Raw genomic sequence first — 14134 nt, forward strand, 5'->3', positions numbered from 1 at the left:
CTGAAAATAAAAAACCTAAACTATACTTTATTTCTAGGAGCTCAGGAGAGCCCCTAGTGTGCATCCAGCTCGGCCGGGCACAGAAATCTAACTGAGGCTTGGAGGAGGGTCATAGGGGGAGGAGCCAGTGCACACCAGGTAGTCCTAAATCTTTCTTTAGAGTGTCCAGTATCCTGCGGAGCCCGTCTATTCCCCATGGTCCTTACGGAGTCCCCAGCATCCACTAGGACGTCAGAGAAAAGTGTAAACACAAGTGTCGTAGCAGCAGAGTTCCCTGCAGGACGGCGCTATAGAAGAGGGGCAGCCTATACAGTTTGAAGATAAAGTGTAATTTTTTTAATAGACCCTCTATATCCCCATAGTATCCCCCAATTTCATAATTAAGAAAATATACTGATAGGTGAATCTGTATTAGGGTATGTGTTTTAAAAAAACAAAACAAATTTAATATATAATTTAGACTAAGCTCCACAGGGGCAGGGGGCGGTATGGATGAATAAACATTCTCAGCTAAGTAGTACATAATATGTTGGTGTTACACATAGAATAATATAGTCTATATAGTAACTTCTCTTCTAGCTGGTGCCTGGGAATTGTGAAGGAGGCACTGACACCTTGAGGCAGATGGAGGCAACTGCACCCTTATGTACCCACTAACCTGTCATAATGTAAATACTGTATTTAAAGCCATATTTAGAATTTTACTACAGCCACTTAAAATTGAAGGGCGATATCTTCATCGTGATTTAAGATTACAAGGTAAGATTTTATTTCTCACACTCACGTATAGAAATGTCATCGTCCACATAATGCTCTTCATATTTCACAAATAACTCTTTTCCATTTTCCATCTTTGGTACAGTCTCTGGCTCCACGAAGACACAATCTATGTCAATCAGAGAGGCATGTTACAGTGTAAACAACATACAACACAACAGGAAAGGGGCAACAGACGTTCCTTATCCTGCAACATTCAAGTTCAGCTTTGGTGGAGGTGAATAAACCTTGTAGCACTGCTAGGTGATTGTAACAGACTGGCCTCAGCGGGATAGAGGAGAGCAGCCCTGGAGGGCATCATAGAGGGACATGGAAGGTAAATCCTAAGAAGACGTATGCCTCCTTATATACAGTAGCCCTGTCCAAAAATAAATAAAGGGTGCAATTCAATTAGGAGCGATGCAAAATTGCTCATTCCTGCACTATGGGGGGTCATTCTGACCCGATCGCACGCTGCAGTTTATCGCAGCGGCACGATCGGGTCAATACTGCGCATGTGCCGGCGGCCAAAGGCTGTCGCTGCGCTACGATCGTCTCTGCCTGATTTATAGGCAGAGGCGGTCGCTGGGCAGGGGGGTGGAACGGCCAACGCAGGCATCACACGCAGCCGCTGCGGGCCGGGGAGCGACGAGTAGCTCCCGGCCAGCACGCTAAAGCTGCACTGGCTGGGAGCTACTCCTAAAGTGCATAAGCATCGCCGCTGTGTGATGCTTTTGCACTTCTGCGGGGGGGGGGGGCCGGGCACTGACATGCGGGGCGGGATAGCCCTGTGCTGGGCGTCCCCCCACATGTCTATGGACATGATCGTAGCCCTGCAAAATTTTGCAGGGTTATGATCAACTCGGAATGACCCCCTATGTGCAGGCTGCACAAAACTCATACATAAGGTAGGCAGAATTTGTGTATTGTACGTACCGGTCAGGGCTGCAAACTAAAATACATGATGTGGGAGCAATGTAAGGTGCGGTTCTCAGCGTTTAAACTCTATAACAACAGCATATCGTCCATACACCGTTGCTACTTGAAGTGACCCCATTAAGTTTGGGCGAGTTACCCTTTGGCTTACGGAATCGGATGTTCAGTTTCTGGTAATTTCCTTGAGCTATGATTACAGACCTGACCCTCCTGTCTATGCTTTATACACAGATTAGGTTACACAGTCAGTTCGGTATTTGTCACAATCTTTTATAACAGTGTAAATATCTGGACATTTAGGGGGGTATTCAACTAGTGCCGTTTGTTCGACCAGTCGAAATAACTGCACTTTTAGCCCATTTTAGGTCGAATTTACATTAGACCTATCCAATGCCCAGTTTTTCGACTGGCCGTAAAATCCGGCACTAGTGAAAATCACGCGTATCGGCGAATTCGCCGCTAATACACATGATTCGGCGAATTTGCAGGCATTTATTCCCTTTTTGGCGCAATTTTCACCCATGCTGATTATCTAACAAAAAAAAAAGTGAAACAACATGGGAGAAAATGGATTAAAAAATGGGCAAAAACGCTTCTTCTATGTCTGAGCTTCATAATGCTCCGCGTCAAGGGGCGGTCTTCAGTATGCCGAATGTCGGGATCCCGGCGCACAGTATACCGGCGCCGGAATCCCGACACCCGGCATACCGACAGCTATTCTCCCTCGTGGGGGTCCACGACCTAATAGGCTCCTTTGCGCTCGCCACGCTGTCGGTATGCCGGCGGTCGGGCTCCCGGCGCCGGTATGCTGGTCGCCGGGAGCCTGAGCGCCGGCATACCGTACTACACCCGTGTCAAGTACTACAAGGTAGAAGACTACAGTCATCAAGTGGTGTCCCAGAGTCATGTGCTGCTAGTTACCCGAAGAGCTGTCATCGTCGTCGTCATCATCCTCCTCCACATGAGCTTTGTCGTTGTCATCATCATCATCCTCCTCCTCCTCCTCATGAGCTTTGTCATCATCAACATTATCGTCATCATAGTAATGATCATCATCACCATCCTCGTCCTCATGAGCTTTGTCATCGTCACCATAGTAATGATCCTCATCACCATCCTCGTCCTCTTCAGACACCAGTTCTGTTGCCGCTGTATCTTTACTTTGTTCATCGGCTTTCTCTTCAGGCACCACATAGATACAGTCTGCAGACAAGATGTGACAGTATTCTGATTACTTCACTGTTCATCATTAAATGTTGGTATATGAGGCACTTTAATATTGTATATGTGTAGCCAGGTCTCTGACAATTCTGCACCAATAACTGCCCGTGACCTCCGCCCATAACCTCACAATGCACCAGTCATGTGACACTGCAGCCTGCAGCTGTCAAAGCGCATTCGCCGAGACCCAGCCTGTGAGGTATAATGAGCCGACAGAGCTCCACAGACAGCGCCCATTTCCCAGTGTTATTGGTTATAACTGTACCATATAGATAATGCAAAGGAACCTCACATTGTAAACAAGCCTTAAAGTGTCTCTGACCTGTAAACACGGGATGCGTTAAGCATCCCAGCAGTTGGGATGCCAGCGGTCATGTGACTGACGCCGGAATCCCGACATTACTCGGAAGACCAACAGCCGATATCCCAAGGGTAAGTATTGGGGTTCAAGTTAGGGTTAGGGTCTGGGTGGAGGTTAGCCTTAGGCACCATGACCCGAAGGCTAGACCTAGCCGCCACCCCCTCCGACGTCGGGATCTTCATTGTCAGGATGCTGCTGTCAGTCATGTGGCCGCCCGGCAACGCCGCCATCCCGACCAGCAGTATTTCATACCAAACCCGTATACACAGTGGAGAAAGCTGACCTAATAATCCAAATGTAAAGCGCAACGGAATATCCTACGCTATATACAGTAAGTAACTGTAAATAAATAATATTCATAGGACTGCAGCCTAAGAAACCACCAAGAACCTGTTATATCACAGACGTACCTCTGATGAAACCGCCCACTCTAGAGGCGGAGAAACGCGTCAGACCACCTATCTACAACTGTGGAACGCAGCCGGAAGCCCTGAACCCGGAAGCCGCGGAACGTGGCACCACAGCGTCTCCTGCTACCCTGGACTTGCTGTTCGGACTTTCTGTCCCTGTCCTCTCCCCGGCATAGCGACGGTTGTCTGCACACGACATCACCAACGAACAGCAGGACTCTCCTAGGGGAACCGCCGCTGAGCGGTCGGCTATTAAGCCAGCCAGTGGATCAAGCAAGTTATGGACATCCGACAGACGTGAATTCCGTCCGTCTGTCATCTTTACAAGCTTACACCATCGAACACTCATTCCATCAGCCTTGTATTGGTGAAGTATAAACAGGCTCTATCAAGCACTAATCAGCTTTTTCTAAATGGCAATTGAGCTCAATATGCTTTAACCCATTTTAGCTACTAACAGCCGGCTTATGCATGCAAAAAATATAACATTTAATAGGCTTTGTGTTTAATTGCCAGCAAGTCCAGAGATTCAGGACACAGTCCTTCATTTTATTTATATATCTTTTATGTTTATTTTAACTGTTTACACGTAATATACAGGCTCTCAGTCTAACAGTGTCTATTCTTAAAAAATGTTTTACCAATAAATTTATATATTTACAAAACCAGCAGCTGGTGCACGATTATACCTTTGGAGCGCCCACAACATTTTCTCTCTTTTTACGTACTATATGATCACACATTCATGAGAAGCTAGTTCCCGGTGAAACTTGGCTGAGAGGACAAGATGGCTGCCACCATTGGCTGTAGGTGACAGATGTACTTAGAAGAATCAGATTAGACTGTTGTAAAGTATTCTATGAATATCAGATTTATGAGTTGCCATAGCGCTGCCATATTCACATCACCACTTACCTAGGAATAACCAAACCATGTCTATTCCAAGCCTCTACAGCCGTATATACAGCCTATGCTCTCCCGCTAGTGCGGAGCTACAGACCCTCACATACAGGAGGACACAGTAGGAGAACAGTCTACCTGAAACTCTGTACTACGGTAAAACTCAGAGCCCACTCAGATCCACGTGAAGAACCCGGTACAATCCCAGAGCTACAGCACCTGTCCCCAGCTCAACCTCTGTGACCTGGCCCTGAGTATCTCTCCACATACCCCAACTTTCACCCTAATACCCTAACCCTTAATCCTACCACTAATATCCTAACCATTAATCCTAATACCCTAACACATTAATCCTCAATTTTAAGCGCCTTGAGTCCTTTTGGAGAAAGTGCCCGATATAAATAAAATGATCATTACTAACCCCAAACACTAACACTCTAACCTTTAATCATAAACCCTATTTTCCGACGCCCTCAAAATTAATCCTACTACATAACACTAACACCACAACCCTTACCCTTAATCTGAACCCTGACCCTAATACTCGAACACTAATACCCTAGCCCAGTGATGGGGAACCTTTGGCACTCCAGCTGTTGTTGAACTACACATTCCAGCTTGCCCTGCTACAGTTTTAGCATGGCCAAATAGTAGAACTGTAGCAGGACATGCTGGGATGTGTAGTTCAACAGCTGGAGTGCCAAAGGTTCCCCATCACTGCCCTAACCCAAACCACTAATCCAACTCTTACCCCTAACCCTTATAACTGCCCCCTAAAAGGGCAGCGTAGATGCGCCAAATGATTCATAACTACCGTCAAATTCTATGTTTCTCCGTTAACCACCCGTTAAAATGTGACAAATAATAATCAGGATTTATGGTCATCAATGTTTATTTTTTTCGAGGAAAATCAGTATTATTTCAGGGCTAATTAAAAATATCAAATTTCTGCTTTCATATTTCATTTTTATATTTTTTTTTATCTTTAAACAGGTCTTACATTAAGTAAGGAGTAAAACCAGGGATTTTTTGTTTACTTACCGTAAAATCTCTTTTTCTGATTTCATCTGGGGGACGCTGCGCCGTTACTTGTGGGTTAGAGGTGTGTGGTTGTGGAGTTTGGCACAGAACTATCAAAACCTGACTCCTCTCCCCTCTAACCCCTCCCATCTCCTTCCTGCCTAGCTAGCACTTCGGTTAACGTTTAGCCAAGCCAAAGGAGATAGACCGAAAAAAACAACCGTTTAAACAAGACAAACATACGGGAGTGATCGCAGCGTCCCCCAGATGGAATCAGAGAAAGATTTTACGGTAAGTAAACAAAAAATCCCTATTTCTTTTTCATCCATCTGGGGGACGCTGCGCCGTTACTTGTGGGATTTCCCAAAGAAAGCTAATGAGAGGAGGGAGATGTAGACGGCATAGCCGTCCGTAAAATTTGACGCCCAACAGAGGCAGTCTCCAAACCGAAAGTATGAAAACGATAAAACTTTGTAAACATATGCACAGACGACCAGGTCGCCGCCCTGCACAGCGGCTCAATAGATGCACCCCCGCGAACAGCCCAAGAAGCTCCAACAGCTCGAGTCGAATGAGCTCGAATTGAGTTAGGAACCGAAAAATCTGAAAACATGTATGCCTGTCTGATGGCCGAAGTTACCCAACAAGCCACTGTGTTCTTGGAAGCAGGCCAACCTCGTTTGGGCGCATCAATTAAAAACCAACAACGTATCCGTACGACGAATAGATTCCGTACGAGATAAATCCGCAAGGCCCTAACCCACAGCCAAGAGAGCCAAATGGTAATCCTCCCCGGAAGGAGAAGGAGTAAACGCTGGAAGGACAATGTCCTGATTTAGATGAAACACTGACACAATCTTCGGAAGGAAGGAAGGCTTTGTCCTCAGAACCACCCGGTCATCATGAAACACCAACAAGGGTGGTCTGCAAGAAAGAGCCGCCAACTCAGATACTCGTCTGGCGGAGGCAATTGCCAATAGGAAGACAACTTCGAACGTTAGATACCACAATTCTACAGATTCCAAAGGTTCAAATGGAGATTTTTTAAGAGCCGTAAGGACTAAGTTTAAATCCCAAGGAGGAACCGGAGGAACAAAAGGTGGCTGAATCTGGAATGATAGCTCCTTTGAAAAAGAACCTACAAGGCAGAAACCTGACCCTTTAGTAAAGAAAGTCTCAGACCCTTATTGAGACCCTCCTGAAGGAAAGATAATAGACGAGGAACTCTAAACAAATCCGGTGTTAACCCACGCTTTTCACACCAAGCAATGTAAATACGCCACACCCTGTGGTAAATTCTAGAAGTCACCGGCTTTCTAGCCTGAATCATCGTTTGCACAACCGGAGGAGAAAAGCCTTTTGCACTTAAAATGTTGGATTCAAGAACCAAGCCGTCAAAGCCAGCCAACTTAAATCTGGGTGGTGACATGGTCCTTGAATCAGAAGATCTGGACGCAGAGGGAGACGGAATGGTTCCCCGACGACCATGTCGTGCAGAAGAGTGTACCACTGCCAGCGTGGCCAATCTGGGGCCACCAGAATGATTGGAAGACCTTCTCGCTGAATGCTTTGAAGCAGACGTGGAATCAGTGGAAATGGCGGAAACACATATCCCAGTTGAAACTGCCACGGAGCTGTCGATTAGAATTGCTTGAGGGTCCTGAGTACGCGACCCGTAGATAGGAAGTTTCTTGTTGAGACGAGACGCCACCAGATCTACGTCGGGCATCCCCCATCGGGCTACTACAGTCAGAAACACCTCCTGGTGAAGCTCCCACCCTCCCCGATGCACCGTGTGACGGCTTAAGAAATCTGCTTCCCAGTTCTTGACTCCTGGAATGTGAATCGCGGATATGGCCGGAACCCAACGTTCCGCCCATGTGAGAATCTAAGCGACTTCTTCCATGGCAGAGCAGCTTCGAGTGCCTCCCTGCTTGTTTATGTAAGCAACTGCCGTGGTGTTGTTGGGCTGAATCTGAACTGGATGACCCTTTATCATGGTTTGAATCCGAAGGCAGTCTCCAAACCGGATTGCACTCAACTCCAAGATGTTGATCTGTAACTTCGACTCTTGACTGTTCCAGAGCCCCTGAAAGTGATGAGTCTGAAACACCGACCCCCAACCTCTGAGGCTTGCGTCTGTGGTGACCATCACCCAAGACCAAATCGTGAACGGAACTCCTTTGGTCAAATTGGGACTGTGAAGCCACCAGCAAAGCGACTGACGAGTCTGTACAGACAAGCGGATCAGCTGTAATTCGAGATGAGGCCCTGTACGAGTCCAACAGTTGAGAATCTGAGCCTGAAGGGGTCGAGCATGAAATCTGGCATATGGAACTGCCTCGAAGGTCGTCACCATCTTGCCTAACACCTGCCTGCATCTGAGAACCGAAACCACCGGTAAATGTACCAGTGTTCGAATTCTGGACTGTATGTCCTGAATCTTGTCCCGAGGAAGAAACACTTTCCGGTTGTTGGTGTCGAATAAGAGTCCCAGAAACATCATTTTCTGGAAAGGAAGCAAAGACGGCTTAGGAAAATGTTATTAACCATCCGAATGACTCTATTGTGAGACGCAAGTTCTGGTGAAGAATCAACTCTGACGGGGCCTTGATCAACAGATCGTCCAAATATGGAGTAATGATCTCCCTGACACCACAGAACTGCCATCACATGGCCCATGACCTTTGTGAATACCTGAGGAGCCGTGGATAGACCAAAGGGAAGAGTCTGAAACTGAAAATGCCAAGGGCCGACTGCGAAACTCAGAAGAGATTGATGACCCGTCCAAATAGGAACATGCAGGTAGGCGTCTTTTATGTCTATTAAAGCCAAATATTCCCCTGGTTCCATGGCGGCGATAATCGAGCAGATGGATTCCATTTTGGACTTTTGGGTTGAGAGATATGGATTCAAACCTTTGAGATTTAAAATGGGTCGAAACGAACCGTCTGGTTTGTCCACGAGAAAAAGACCAGAGTAAAATCCCCGACCTCTCTGCTGAGCGGGAACTGGAAAAATCACTCCATTTCGTAAAAGAGTGGCTGTTGCATGAAGAAGAGCTCGACGTCCGGAGGGATCGTTTGGAAGAGGAGTGACGAACACACGATATGGGACTGGTTCCTCGAGATCTAACATATATCCTCTGGATATGACCCACGTCACCCACCGATCTGGTTTCGACAGGATCCTCACTTCTTTGAACTGTAGTAACAGAGCCCCAACCGCCATTGATCCCTTCAGAGACCGTGAACCATCATGCAGTAGGTTTGTCGGCAGGTTTACTGGCTGGTCTACGAGTCGCCTGTGTCCTCTACCTCTGAATGCCCCTTTTCGTGGGTACCTGGAGAAAGCACGAAAGGAATGGAAACTACCTCTGCCCTGTGTACGAAAGGACCGAAACCTCAGGGTATTCGGTTTCTGAGGAGGAACTGGAAGAAAAGGGCTCTTGCACCCTCTAGTATCCGAAATAATCGTCTTTAATTCCGACCCAAAGAGAAACTCACCTTCAAAGGGTACCGCCGTCAAGGTCTGCTTTGAGTCAGAATCGGCATTCCAAACCCGAAGCCAAAGAAACCGTCTTGCTGTCACGGTCAAGGCAGAAATACGGGATTGTATCGCAGCAGAATCTAACAAGGCCTCACCCACATAGGTAAGAGCCTCCGAAATCTGTTCTGCTAATTGAATGGTTTCCGATGGATCGTCAGACTGAATTCCAGATACGACCTGTGCTAGCCAGTCATCCACGGCCTTGAGGACCCAAGCGCCAGATAGAATTGGGCGTAGAGAAACAACTGATAAAGAAAACATAGATTTAAGTATTGCTTCAATCTTCCTATCTGTAGGATCTTTCAACGTCACAGACTGTACAGAAGGAATAACCATAGTTTTCGCTAAATGTGAAATAGGAGCGTCTACCTTTGGGGCTGTTTCCCAAAATCTTGTATCCTCCTCTGTAAAAGGATATAGAAATTTCAATTTCTTAGGGGCTTGGAAACGAGAATCCGGCTTAAGCCAAGGCTCCTTTAAAATATCTGCAAAGTGCGAATAAGAAGGAAAGACAGTAACTTCTCTTATCTGTCTTTTGAAAAAGGCAGAGGAAGACTCCGCCACCTCCGTATCCTAAATATAAGAGTCTGACGAATGGCTTCTATCAGCAATCTAACGCCTGAGCTAGTAGAAAACTCCTCATCTTCCCAGGCCGAAAACTCGCCCCACTCTGGGTCTACTTCCCCATCCTCCAATGGGGATGTCTCCAACTCCCCCCCCCCCCCAGAAAAGTTATAGCAGGCAACGGCTGTGGCCGTTTTGTAGCAGAAGAACTGCCGGCAGAGTTTATAAATTCGTTTAGAGACTGAGTTAAATCAGCAAGACACCTGCCCATATTTTGAGCCCACAGAGGTTCAACCGTAGTTTGACTGGATTTAGCATCTGATCTGGACTGACGTAATTCTGAAATGGCATCCACCATGTTCCTGGCCCATGGAGGCATAGACTGATCCGCGGAACTTCCCTGTTGGTCCGCCACAGATGCACCAGAGCATGAACCACCTGCGTCCGCGCTACCCTTAGCTAGCTTTGACCCACATTGTGAGCAGGAAAAGAGGATTTTGGTACTTACCGATAAATCCATTTCTCTGAATCCTCTAGGGGACACTGGAGTCCTATACAGTAGGGGTGTGAAGCTTGCAACCGGAGGTGTGGCACAATCTAAAATTAGCATTGTCTGCACAGCCGGTTCCTCCCCCTTCACATCCCTGCTCCCTCAGTTTAGAAAATTTGACTGAGAGAATAGGACATGATACTATAGCACATAGCGAGGAACCGAACCGTACAACATATCAAACAGTCTGCAAGAAACTCTTAACTGAAAAACTAACGCTGTTTGTACAAACTGTTTTCTCTTTTGTTTTTGTTTTTGTTTGTTTTTGTTTGTTTGTTTTGTTTGTTTTTTCTTCTTCTTTCTTTTGAACAAGAAGATTGAACGCAGCAGGTTGACAGCACTGAGGCGGGCGTCCAGTGTCCCCTAGAGGATTCAGAGAAATGGATTTATCGGTAAGTACCAAAATCCTCTTTTCTCTTTCATCCACTAGGGGACACTGGAGTCCTATACAGTAGGGGACATCCCAAAGTTATCCCCCAGGGAGGGAGTGCTGTCGGTGGCCTGCTAAACTAAACGTCCGAACTTAAGAGTCTCCGGACGCAAAGGTATCAAACTTGTAAAATTCCGCGAACTTGTGGGCTGAGGACCACGTCGCCGCTCTGCAAAGTTGAGTAATGGAAGCACCTCTGGCATCCGCCCCTGAGGCACCCACTGATCGGGTGGTATGAGCACCCGTCTGAACCGAAAACCTGTTTTCCATAGGAAATATAAGCTTGCCGCATGGCAAGTCTAATCCATCTAGACAAAGACTGCTTAGATGCTGGCCAACTCGTCATTGGCTCATCCTTAAGACAAACAAAAGGTCAGACCTTCTGAAAGACGATGTAATCTGTACGTCTACCCGTAAAGCTCGGACAACATCCAAGTACACTCCCCCATCTGCGAGATCCTGAAAAGATGGTACCACAATTGTCTGGTTTACGTGAAACCCCCAAAACAACAACATTAGGAAGGAAATCTGTTCTTGTACGGAGCTCCGTCCTATTCTCATGAAAAATTAAAAAGGGACTCTTACACGATAAGGCTCCCAACCCAGTAACCCGCCTGGCCGAAGCCAAGGCAAGCAGTAATGTGACCGTCCAAGAGATATATTACAGGTATGTTCTTATTAACGGCCCGAAAGTTGGGATCACAAAAATTCCAACCTCAATTTTACGCCCCAAGGCGCAGTGGAAGGACAAAAAAGGGGTTTGGTCCCCCTGTAAAAAGGATTGAACCTCTGGCAAGGATGTTAACCGCCTTTGAAATTTGATGTAGAGAACCGACACTTGGGCCTTAAGAGAGCCCAGCCTCAGTCCTACCTGCCGAAAAGGAAAAGCAGAAGTCTGGAGAAGTGGAAGTCCGTCGAATTCCACCAACGTTCCTGACACCAGTCCATGGTTTCCATAGCCATGCCGTTAACGCAGCCTATTCAGGGCTGTTGGAACGGTCCCTGAGATCACAGGTACTCTCTCTGACGTAACCATCAAGGATCTTCCGCTAATAACCCTCGCAGGTAAGAGTACAAACTCCAGCGGGGCCATCTGGTGCGGTTAGAACCGCCTCCACTCGCTCTTGTTTTAACCTCTTCTAGAAACCTGGATATGAGTTGGAAAGGTGGAAATTTAATGTAAAACCTTCCTGTAACACCAAGGAAGCATTCATGCATCTACGCCATCTGCTGGATATCTTGTCCTGGACACAATCTGGGCAGCTGATTGTATTGCCGAGATGCTATTAAGTCGACTTGAGGTAGACCCCATCTCCTCACCACCATGTAAAAAAAACCGTGAATGTAGGCACCACTCTCCCGGATGCATGTCCTGGTGACGGAGATAATCTGCTTCCTAGTCCTCCCACTTGGAATGAACACTGGCGAGAGGATGATGTTTCGCCTTCAGCCCACAAGATCTGTGTGGCTTCCTTTAACGCCACCCTGCACCTTGTTCCTCCTTGACAGTTTATGTACGCCGTCATCGTGACATTGTCCGGCTGCATCTTTATGTTCCTGTAACACCTGTCAATCCATGAGTAGGTCTTCGGCTAAGAAAAGTGCATTGTAAACTGCTCTTAGTTCGAGAATGTTCATGGTAGGCCGCTCTCCAGTAGTGTTCTCTAAGACGGCACCCCAACCTCTGAGACTGGCGTCTGTTGTCAGGATCCTCCAATCCCAAATTCCGAATCTCTTGTGCTGCAAGATTTCTGTGCAACGAACACCAAGGTAAGGAGGTTCGTATGCACGGTAGAAGTTGTATTTTTCAATGTAAAAGCCAGTGTGACCCTGCTCCCTGAGCAATGAGGTCCATATGTAATGGTCGGGAATGAAGTCTGCCGAACTGGAGAGCTTCAACAGACGTCACCATGATCCCGAGAAGTTGCACCCAGAGGTGTAGAGAAACCGCTTGTGACCTCAGAACCTGAGCCACTAACCTCTGTAGGTCCTGGACCTTGTTCTTTGGTAGGAATCCGCTCAATTGTACCGTGTCCAAGATGAGACCGAGGAATTGAATCCGTTGAGTAGGCATGAGATCGGATTTCTGGAAATTCACAATCCAGCCATGTTGAATGAGAAATTGATGAGATGTCTGAACATCTTTGATCAACTGTTCCCGAGAGGATGCCTTTATTAGTATATAGTCTAGATAAGGTCTAATCGTGACCCTCAACAATCTAGATTCTGCAACCATGAGTGCCATGAACTTTGTAAAGATTCTTGGGGCCGTAGATAGACTGAACGGCAAGGCCCTGAATTGGTAGTGATCCCTCACCAGTTCGAACCCTATGTAAGCCTGGCGAGGGCCCCAGATTGGGATATGCAGATATGCATCCATGTATACCCTGAACTTGCCTTGTTCTAAGCCTGCAATGACCGACTGAATTGGTTCCATCTTCAATCTGGAGACCCTTAGAAACCGGTTTAAACCTTTAAATAGAGTATCGGCCTGACCGTCCCGTCGCTCTGACACGACAAAAAGATTGGAATAGAGACCCGTTCCTCTCTGAGAGGCGGTAACCGGAATAATGACCTCTGACCGTAGCAATTCTTGAATTGCTGGCAGTAGTGCTCTTGCTCTCTGAGGGCACCAAGGAAATTCCATTGTAAAAACACTGTGAGGCCTCTGTGGAAAATCCAGTTTGTACCCCTGGAAGATTAGGTCGTTTCTCCAAGGTTCTGGTGCGGTGTTGGCCCAGATAACCCGGAAACCTTTCAGACGTGCTCCACCAAGGGAGATCCCAGGTGCGCCGGGAGACCGTCCTGCCATGGTCTTGTCAGCCGGTTTATCCCACTTTCTGGCTGCTGCCTGTGAGCGGCCTCTACCTCCGCGGGCTAGCAGGGACGGCGATCTAAATGAATGAAACGCTGGTTCCGAATAACCTCTCCTAACCTGTGGAGTGGCTCTTGTATAAGGAGTAGGTAGAAAAGAGAACTTCCCTGCTGTAGCTCGCGAAATCCACTTGTCCAACTGTGGACCAAAAGACCTCTCACCCCCAAAGGGTATGGCCGTGATGTTAGCCTGCGAATATCCTTAGAGGCTTGACGCAAGTACGAAGCGGATTCTCGAATGTGTTCCGCCAGTTGGGTAATTTCTTCCAATCCATTGTCCCCCTCAATAGCCTGTACAATATGTCCAGAGCATGTTCCCCTGGCCTTATTAACTCAAGCGTAGACAACCGTAGGCCTCTGTTTATGCTACAAAAATTGACTTTAAGGCTGTGTAATCCTCGTAAAGTCGTTACATTAGGTAAAGGTAAGATTGTCGTCTTTGACAACCTTCCTAGGGAACCATCCACAACTGGAGTCTCCCACTTATACATTACACCCGTAGGTAGGGGGTAAGTTACTTGAAACCATGTTCAAAAAGTTAAAACGTTTGTCAGGCTGTTTCC

At 47.0% G+C, this 14134-nt stretch overlaps 1 protein-coding gene across 1 annotated transcript in view; it reads right to left on the reverse strand.

Moving 5' to 3' along the window:
• Positions 1 to 14134, reverse strand: part of LOC134949557 (zinc finger protein 235-like) — an 80972-nt gene that overhangs the window by 13228 nt on the left and 53610 nt on the right. Inside the window, exons 8-9 of the mRNA XM_063938213.1 lie at positions 2614 to 2895; positions 785 to 886 (exon numbers count right to left, since the gene is read on the reverse strand). Coding sequence (XP_063794283.1) covers positions 785 to 886; positions 2614 to 2895 — 384 coding nt within the window. The remainder of the gene's footprint in view (positions 1 to 784; positions 887 to 2613; positions 2896 to 14134) is intronic.

Source organism: Pseudophryne corroboree, chromosome 8 (assembly GCF_028390025.1).
Source record: "Pseudophryne corroboree isolate aPseCor3 chromosome 8, aPseCor3.hap2, whole genome shotgun sequence".
Classification (NCBI taxonomy): Eukaryota; Metazoa; Chordata; class Amphibia; order Anura; family Myobatrachidae; genus Pseudophryne; species Pseudophryne corroboree.